Raw genomic sequence first — 10508 nt, forward strand, 5'->3', positions numbered from 1 at the left:
AAGCACACAATCAGAATATCTTCATCCTTGACTTTGACGTAGAGAGCATGTTCATGAGGGCACTTGATGAAGTTGTTTTCTTGGAAGTACTTGTCGATACGACTTTTCCATGCTCGTGGCACTTGTTTTAACACATAGAGGGATTTCTTCACCTTCAGAACTTTGTCTTCATGCCCTTTGATTTCATAGCCTGACGGTTGCTGAATGTAGACTTCTTCTTCAAGGACTCCATTTAGGAAAGCGGACTTCACATCCATTTGTTGAATCTTCCATTTGTTTTGAGCTGCCAAAGAAATTAGTAATCGTATAGTTTCCAACAAAGCAACGGGTGCAAATACCTCATCATAGTCAATTCCGGCTCTTTGACTATAGCCCTTCGCCACTAATCTCGCCTTGTATCTTTCGACCTCTCCGTTGGCATTCTTCTTTGTCTTATACACCTACTTGACTCAGATGGCTTTGTGTCCTTTCGGAAAAATAGCGAGTTCCCATGTATCGTTCTTTTGGATTGCTTCAATTTCTTCATCCATTGCTTTCCTCCACTTAGCATCTTGCACTGCTTCTTAGAAGTCAACTGGTTCATAATCAGCAAAGAGATAGAAAAATGTAGGATTATGGAGTCTTTCAGCTACCTTATAGAGATCTCGTAGACTTCTTGTGCATGGTACTTCTCTTTCATTTAGACCCTCACTTGATAATGCTGATGCTGGTGAATTACCATGATTGGTTGATATTGGTGAAGCAGGTGGAATGGTGGACTCTTGTTGAACCTCTCTTGCTCCATCATCCCTTGTTCATTCTCTTCTTCAAACTAAGGAAAGAAGTGAAGATCACTTGCATGAGAGCTAAAATCTCATTCTTTTTCTTCATCGAATGTCACATCTCGACTAATCATCGTTTTCCCATTGTTTGGATTATACAGCTTATAGCCTTTTGAATTTGAGTCATAGCCGATGAAGATGAACTTCTCATTTTTTTCGTCGAGTTTGGTTCTCCTCTCGTCTGGTACATGTACATAGGCTATGCTTCCAAAAACTCTTAGATGAGAGATACCTGGCTTTCTTCCACTCCATGCTTCTTACGAAGTCTTTCCCCACATACTTCTTGTTGGGGACCGATTGGATAGGTAGACAGCATATGCTACAACTTTTGCCCATAACTCCTTAGGCAATCTCTTGCTTTTGAGCATGCTTCGAGCCATGTCGAGGATGGTTCGATTTTTTCTTTCCGCCACACCATTTTGTTGAGGGGATCTTGGAACTGTCAAAGGTCGACGAATTCCATTAGCTTCACAGAATTCTTGAAATTCCTTTGAAGTGAATTCTCCTCCTCGATCAGATCTCATGGCTTTGATCTTGCAACCACTCTCATTTTCTACAGCGGCTTTGAATTTCTTGAATGCTCCAAAGACTTCTGATTTTTGCTTCAAGAAATATACCCAGGTTTTTCTTGAAAAATCATTAATGAAGAAAAGGAAATAATTATTTTTACCCAAAGAGTTTGGTTTTATTGGACCGCACGCATCGGTGTGAATAAGCTCGAGTGGCTTCTGGGCTCTTGTGGTTGACTCATTTGGAAAGCTTTTCCTGAACTGTTTCCCAAGTAAACATCCTTCGCAAGCTTGATCAGGGCGATTGATGCACGGTAAGCCTCTCACCATCTCCTTCTTGGATAATAACTCCAGTCCCCCAAAGTTAAGATGCCCAAAACGAAGATGCCAAAGCCAGGATGTGTCTTTGTAACATGTTTTGAGGCACTTTGCAACATCATTTTGAATATTCATAGAAAACATCCTATTCTTTGACATTTTCACCTTGGCAATTAATCTTCCTTTGTCATCTCTAAGAAAAAGGCTATAATTTTTCATGTGAATATCATAACCTTTTTCTAAGAGTTCACCCAAGCTGAAAATGTTGCTTTTCATATTGGGCACGTAGTAGACATTTGAAATTAATTGGTGACCGCCATTTGTCAGTGGAATTAGGATGTTACCTTTTCCTTTGACGGGTATTTTGGATTTGTCTCCAAAAGAAACGTTGCCACTCACCGATTCATTGAGCTCTACGAACATGCTTCTTCTTCCGCACATGTGGTTGCTGGCGCCGGTGTCAAGGTACCATGTATAGTCTTGGTCTCCATCATTGTTCTTGCATGCTAGTAGCACAGTGCCATTAACTTCTTTCTCTTCTTTCATATAATTGACCTTCTCATCAAGCCTGTTGCTTGGAGCTCTACATTCCCAAGCATAATGCCCAAACTTTTGACAATTATAACATTGAACTTGAGATTTTTCATACCTCAAGTTTGAGCGTCCTCTTCCACGACCTTTTGTTAAGCTTTCTCCTCTTTCATAGTTGTGATGGTTGTTGAAGTTCCAACCACGTCCACGTCCGCGACCTCGACCACGACTTCTTCCGTACTGGCTTCTCTCGTTGTCCAAGCTTTCTTCTTTCTTCTTTGGCTGGACATGCGTCTTGAGGAGCTGGTCATCATTCCCTTGCCTTTTCTTATGTTTCTCTTCATATGCTTGTAGCAAACCCATTAATTGCTTTATACTAATTTCTTCCAAGTTTTTAGTTTTTTCAATCGTCACAACAATGTGCTCGAACTTGGGGTCCAACGAGCGTAGTATCTTTTCCATAATTCTAACATCTTCTAACTTTTCACTTGTTCGGCTAGGATTCTTGAGAAATAATCAGAGATTGATTCAGACCCTTTCATTTGTAGAGATTCGAACTCACCTCTTAATACTTGAAAACGAACCTTTTTCACTTGTTCGGCTCCTTTGTAAGAGGTTTGAAGCTTCTCCCATGCTTGCTTGGCAGAGGTTGCACTTGAGACCTTCTCAAAGCCATTGTCATCTAATGCTTGGTAGATGAGGTAGAGCGCCTTCTTGTCTCTCTTTCTTGAATCTTTCAAACTCTCCTTCTGGGGTTGGGACAGAGTAGCTTCATCTTCTGGCTCAGTGTAGCCTTTCTCCACAACTTCCCATGCATCGTGTGCTCCCAAAAGGGCCTTCATTTTGATACTCCAATTATCGAAGTTGTTGTTGTCGAGCACTGGAACTCGGAAGGCTGCCATAGCGTTGCTAGCCATAGCTCTGGTACCACTTTGTTGGGGCTTAAAAAGACTTCACTACTTTGGAGATGTTTATCTCACAAAGAAGAACGTAACGCAGCGGAATTGATAGGCAAGAGAAAGAAAGAATACTCAAGGTATTACACAAGATTTTTATTCACTCACAAACTTATTACAAGAGGAAACACTCAAACGCTCTTAGAAGCTTTGTTGCTTCTTCTCACTTCTCACTACTTGCTCTCTTGGTTGTTTCAAATGGTGTGGATGCCTTCTCCTTTTATAGGCATGGATGGAACCATGGAGAAGCAAGGAAGCATCATGCTAGAGATATCTAGATAATTCCACTACCTTCCTAAGCTAGAATTATCTATATTAATCTTGTATGTCGGTGGAATCCTCATCATTCTTCTAGACTCTTCCACCAACTTGAACTTTGCTAGAATTCTCTAGCATGTGCATGGTTCTTTCTTTGTGTATGGGCCGGATCAATTGTCTTGGGCCAAGACAAGATTACATTTCAACATTTCTTACTACCAGATATGGGATCATTTATTTAATTATTTTTTTGTCAAAAGCATCATTTATTCATTTCATGATTCAGCATTCATTCACATGATCTTATGAAACCAAATCTGCAGGTTCAAAAATAGTTTTTACAAATGGTTCACAGGATCCCTGGCGTCATGCATCCAAACAGACTTCATCTCCAGATAGTGAGTATTACATTTCTCACATGAGAAGTCTCACTATTGATATCCTATGCATTGATGTGAAAGTATTCCAACTATGTTGTTTGTATGCGGTTTTATATCCCACACCAAATTGTAGGTAGTCGTTTGTATTCTGTCGGTAGTTACATGTGCAGTTTAAAACTTGTGTACTATTGATATTGCATGTGTACTGTGCCCTTTAGATTTACATTGAACTATTATGCAAAGTCGCTTCATAAGGGATAAAACATACGTTCACTAGATTGCAATATTTTTAGTTATTTCTAAACGGTTGTTTAAATCTTTTTTGTTTTGAATAAAACTTTCAGTGCCTTCCTACGTCATCTCTTGCCATGATTGTGGCCATGGAACTGATTTGAGAGGATGTCCTCAGTTTCCTTTCCCCCCTAAAGGTATGTTTTGTTTGTGTGTGTGTGTTCCTTTGTCTGGAATTCTAGTTTGATTATGAAAGTATTTTTTTAGTTATTGTTTGTGAATGGCGTTAAAGCACGTCAAAGTTGGATAATTTGAACCCGAACATGATTTTCATGGATGGCTGTGCCTGATAGTTTCCAGTTGATGATGTTATATTCATTAGGGTTTATGACTTGTGTTTCAGGCAATTCCCAAAACTGCAGCAACCCTGATGCAGTCAACAAAGTAAGGCAACAAATTGTGGAACACATTGACTTGTGGCTTTCTGAATGCCAAGAAACTGGTAGGAGTTACATGTAATGCATATTTATCTGATGTTCTACAACAGCAGCAGGCACCTAGAATGACAGTCGGAGAGAACCCGCAAATCCACCAGGAGTCTCCTATTCTTTTGCCGGATGCCAATGCCGATGGACGTGTAAAAGTTGATACTAAATTGATTGCTTTGAACATGAAGCCTCATCGGATGACAAGCTTCAGACAAAGAGCTCAGAGTGTGTTTAGTACCATCTGCTTGATCCTGGGTCTGTTTTGATTATAGCATGTATCTCAACCCTGCAATGTTTGACAATTTGATCAAAACTTGATTTTTAGGTCTTCTTTTAAAGATCGGCGCATAAAAAAATAACTAAATTATATCTTTTAAGTCATCTAATGGTTATCCAATAAATAAATGAACTATGTTTTTCGATTAAACACTAAAATTATTACAACGCTAGTCGAACTGTTATTGATTTCTGATTTGGTTAATTTTGTGCAAAATTAATCTTTAAGGGTTGCTTAGAGAAAAGACGATTTTTGAGTATCAAGTAACAAGGATGGTAACATTCCCACCTAAGTATTTGGATTTTCAACGTAATATGTTCGTGACATTAATTTCGTCTTGCCTTTCGTTTTCATGGATGTGTTTTTTCGTGGGTTTAGGCTTTGTCATTCCGCTTGTATTTTTCTATTATCACATTTTAGTATTTAATAAAATTCGGAGATAGAGGACGGGAAGGGTTGATCCATCAGGAAGTTAGCTCTAAGTAATCGCTCTAAGTGGGAAGGAAGTAGCTACTTTGTAGTAGATGACTAATTCTAAGGTCTTAGTTCTTTTTTACTATAAATGGGGCTCATATTGATTAGGAGCAAGAAAAGCATGATACCAATTATGGTAAAAGAATAAGAATAATTGAACAAATGACTGATCTGTGTTTACCTTGAACTTGAGATATTCGATGAATTGACTATGGGTAAGAATTTTGTGCTATTCAAAATCAGTTGTTATGAAAATATTCATAATGAAAATAATGAATTCAAAATAATGATGCAATTATAATTTGAAAATAAGTTTTATTGCAAAACTTACATTGAGACATACAATTGATTTACTGACGATTGAGTCAGCAAATAAGAAAATGATTGATGAAAAGGATATTGGTGCACGCAAGCATCCTTGACATTTTAAAATTAAAAGTGTTTACAATTTTGATTTCTTTGGATACAATATGAACTCAAAGAAATTTTTTACTGAGAAATGTAGAAATTTAACTTGAACTTTCTTCCTCCAGAGTCCACTTCTTATAGATTTAGAAAAAGGACTTGGATGATGACTTGTTTTTACTATTGATGAATGATGACTTGCTTTCACTATTGATGAATAATGACTTGCTTTCACTATTGATGAACAATGAAATTTGTTGGAATAATTGCTACTTTCACTGTAGAACATGAATGATTGAATGAAACCATTCTTTGTCAAAATCATTGGTGCGAATATTGTCTAAACGTTTCACATGGTGTCCTGGAAGGAAGGCTGAATTTTCACATGGCAATTGACTATGTTCACATGACCTTATGCAAAAGGATCTTGCGAATCCTAGTAGTCGACCGACTTGGCTGACTGTATTTTTTGACTTATTGACTTGGTTGGTTGTTGTGAAGACGCATCTGAAGATTCGGAGTCTCAAGCTTCTTCTTCTTTAGTGTGGAGCATCATTGCTTCTACAAGTAATTTTTATGCTAAATATTTGAGCTGAGTGGCTTTATTCTTCTTTGAGCCTGACGATTTAGAAGACTTGAATGTTCCTTTGAGGGATGAAGATGGACTAATGTCCGATAATGACTGTTCCGAGATGACTGGCAATGATGGTTGTGCTGGTTGTGCCAAAATGATTGGAGGTGGAGTAATAGGAAATTCGGTGAGGACCTAATTGATGGTCTTTTGATGGTTGAATTTATCCCATCACTTGACTGATCTGATTATGTAGACTTCACTTGTTTCAACTTCATAATTCCACATCATAATCCATAGGACTTTGTACTTGGCCATGAATATTGGGAGAAATGTAATTCTATAGTTGAATCGGCTTCTGTCAAATTTCTACTGGAAATTGGCGTAGATGACCTGCATAAGTTCTTATGGTAGGAGACTGGTTGTTGGGCCATGGATTGACCACCATTTTGGGAACCATGCAGGAAAATTTAATCTGAAACTCTTGTCAAAATTAATGAACCATGAATGACTAAAATCTTTTGTTTGATGGAGAAAGATATAAGTCCATGCATCAATGTAATCAAAGTAATTGTAATGGTTATTGGGAATGTGGACATATTGGGTATGAAGAGGTTTGGTTTTGTAAAGGGGGATTCTCCAATCTGATTCGGTTAAAAACCGGCCAATGTAAAGAGAATGGCAAAGAATTTTTTTTTTCATGGGTTTTGCTGTAAAGTGATTTGATAGAGATGAATTCTGTTTCGCTAAGAATGATTTGATAATATTTCAGTGTTTTGTGTGGTGTTGTAGGGTGATAATGGAAATTAGGTGGAAAGATGGTTTTGGCTAATTTATCTGGTGCTTGTTCCTAATTGAGATTGAAAAGAATGCTAAAAAGATATTCACTGGGATTTTTCTTGACATACAGTGATGTTTTAGTATAACTGACTGGTTGGGATGAGGATGATTGGTATGTAGGGGTTGAATAAGGATCATATTGACTGACTAATGTCATTTAGTAATTAGGACATGGTGACTGGTAATTTGGCCTAAGGTTTCCTACTGTGAAACCTATGGGAGTGAAATGGTTGGTAATGGCTAAGGCCGATGAAGAATCTGGGCTTGATTCTTGTTTTACTGGTAGTGATGGTAAAGTGGCTGGAAGCCTCCTCTGATCAAGTCTTCTTGTTGTCATTATTTCCCTACATAAATTCTCTGGTTAAGAAATCAGATGTGCAATTTTGACTACCTTGGATGTATTATATTTCAAAATCAAAAATACTTAACATAGTTTGTCATCGTGCAAAAATCTATTTTGATGCAATGTTTTGAACATCTTTTTGTAAAACATGTTTTGTAGATTTGCAATCGACTCTGACTAAAAAAAAATATTTAATAAATCATCTTGAAATTTACTAATACATAATACGATAGATAATATTTCTTTCTTAATAGTACTATAATTACGTTGTGCTGAATTCCATACTCTTGTAATTGTCTTAATTTTTTGGGATCTATTTCCGTGCAAAACTCAAATGTGATTTTTTTTCCCTAACATTCTGGTGGTTATACAGTCATGGTGCACCTTAAAAGGATATAGGAGAGCTATGAAAGGGAGCCCAAGAATGACTGGGTTTGAAATTTTTTTTATTAAAACAAATCCGGTTTTAAAACAAACATTGTTTTGACAAACATGAGCTTTTGGAATTTCATATTTTAATTGCATTAGGGGACTGGTTTGCTGCACTAAGGATTTCTGTTGATTTATGAAAATACTTAGTGGGAATTAAACCTTCTTGAATACAATTTAAGTATGCACCTAAGTCAATTAAGGCAATTGTTTTTAACTAGAAGTCTTCAATTATTATTTTTATTTTAGAATACCATTTTTGGATCCTAATTTTTTGTAGTAATCCTAAAACTAGGTTTTTTGTTGGATTTTCTATGGACTTGGATTCTGATTCTTGGTCTGAGGAATAACTATTGTGTTCTTCATCATTATTGCTAAGGAGTGTGTTTGGATACTACTAAGATATGAGCGAATTTCTATGTTTTTTTATTTTAAGGACTTAATTTCTTCCTTAACTTTGTTGACTTCTCTTTGTAGGTCTTTGACCGTAATTTCTTTCTTAGCCTTATTAAACCTTTCCAGAGTTGTGCTAAGACAGATTTTTGGGGTTACTTGTGGTTGACTAGTACCGGCTTCTTCTTGGGAGACTAACTTCTTAAGTTTTTTTAAATAAAATGATTTTAACTCAAGGTCATCTACTTTACTGATTAACTCAATAAGAAGATCTTCTTGTTTTTCTTATTTATTGAGGACTGAAATCTTTTTACAATAAGCATTTGTACACCCTATCTTAATGTTAAGGGATGAAAGACTACTTGAGAAATTACTGGAAGAGGATGAATTAAAATCTAAATCATCTTCAGCTTGACTATGGTTTGTGTCTCTTAACTCTAAGACTTGAAGTAGTTGGGTTTTCTCTTCCTCGGAGATTTTCGACCAATTGATTGTTTTCTTGACTATGTATTTGTTTGCATAATGACCGAATTTGCCACACTTGTAGCAATTTCCTTTTTGTTCTTGGTTCTTGGAGTGGAATTTTCCTAAGGGTTTCCTCTTCCACTTGGTGGACTTGGGTTTCTCGTAAAATTTATTTGTTTCAAAATTCTTATTTTTGAATTTGTTATAATTGGGATGTCTTCTACTGGAGTACCTATTTAAGTACCTATTGTAGGCTTCTGATTTTTTCTTTTTGTTGGATTGAGCAATAGGAGGTAATCTGTATTGTTCACAAAATGTTCCTAATTCGTATTTGGCTATTAACTTGTTTTTGTTGACTTGTTTTGTAATTTTCATATCAATACACATTTTCAATCCTTCTTTCTAGATAATATTAATAATATTTCTATAAGTAAGAGTATGATATGGTATGATACCTTCTTCATTAACTAAAACATTTCTGATTTTATGGGCAAAAGATTTGGTAATCCATTAATGAATTTTTCTTTCCAAAATGGTTGATTACTATCTTCCCTAAGCATGACTCTAGACATGAAACCATCTTTATACCACCTAAGATCGCTTAGGGTTGGACATCTTAAGTTACTAAGTTGGTCATGAATCTGGGGGTGACATTACTAGGTGTCCCTATAAAGTGTTCTATGATTGTGAAAAGTAGGGTGTTGATTGCATCTGGGACTCCTCTTCCGATATGTTCATCGAAAATAGGTGTTCCTTCTTCATCTCTTTTGACTGCATTTTTTATTTCATTTCTGGATTGTTCGGTAAGATGTTTTTCCCACCAGGAATGGAGCATTCCTGTAAATCCAGTGACCAAAAGGTCAACAACTTGAGTTTGACTAAGGTTATGATTGGTAATATAACTATTAGCAACCATGGAGACGTGTTGTAATTTGTTTAAAAGTTCTTGTTCTGCTAATCCATATGTGTTCCATTCATAGAGATTATCAGCCGAAACTGAGAATTAGATGTTTCTTTCCTCAAATTGAATATTCTGAGGTGTTGGCCTTGGATACCAATTTTTGGTAAGAGTTGTCGGGTTGACTCTTTTGTTTGTAATTCGTTATAGTTCAAGGTTTTGAAAAGCTTCTTCTACCTTTTTTATGGAATTTGTTTCACTTTAACCTTCTGAATCCCATATTGTAGAAGTTGTTTCTGGTTGAAATTCATCTGAGTGTTGTAAAACATTGAATATTTTTTCTTGTTTTAATTCTTGTAACATTTGATCTATTTTTTACTTGTGGAAATTGTTTTCAAGGCTATTGTGCTAGATGAGGCTTCTAGGAAGTTGACTAAGGGTTTTTCCTTAATTGTTGGTTTGGAATGTGAATGTCTATCTATTTTGGTTTCTATTTTATCTAACTGTTTTCCTATGGTGTGTAGACACTGGTTTGTGAAATTGTTTTGTTCTATGATTGGCTTGACACTTGCATCTTCTTTGGGAAGTTTGAAAGAAGTGGCTGGTACCTGTGTGTTTGCAGTTGTAATTAAAATTGTTTCTTGTGGAGGGTGACTAGAAAAGACTATGTTTTGTCTTCTTTAACCCAATTTTCTTTGGTGATGACTTGTAATTTCTTTTCAGACTCGTAATATTTTTCAACGAAATCGAAGAAAAATACTTCAAATCTGTGTTTTTTCATGAAATTGGTCCATTTATTGTAAATGTCCAATTTTTGTTCTTTTGTATATTTTTCTCTAAAGATGTTTCTTCTAAGAATGTTTTCTATTGCTTCGATGTCAGCATTGAGTTTCTTCCATCGAATTTTGAATGGTTTATTTA

General features: G+C 36.1%; 1 protein-coding gene across 1 annotated transcript; it reads right to left on the reverse strand.

Moving 5' to 3' along the window:
• Positions 1-2655: 2655 nt before the first annotated feature.
• LOC139192576 (uncharacterized) lies at positions 2656-3785 on the reverse strand. The gene has a single exon (XM_070814819.1). It carries the CDS (start codon positions 3094-3096, stop codon positions 2656-2658), a length of 441 nt encoding a protein of 146 aa, XP_070670920.1. The 5' UTR covers positions 3097-3785.
• Between the last annotated feature and the right edge of the window lie 6723 nt (positions 3786-10508).

Source organism: Malus domestica, chromosome 15 (genome assembly GCF_042453785.1).
Source record: "Malus domestica chromosome 15, GDT2T_hap1".
Lineage (NCBI taxonomy): Eukaryota > Viridiplantae > Streptophyta > Magnoliopsida > Rosales > Rosaceae > Malus > Malus domestica.

What these genes read in the sequence shown, in the direction of transcription:
- LOC139192576 (XM_070814819.1), bottom strand. Translation starts at nt 3,096, where the DNA reads ATGGCTAGCAACGCTATGGCAGCCTTCCGAGTTCCAGTGCTCGACAAC.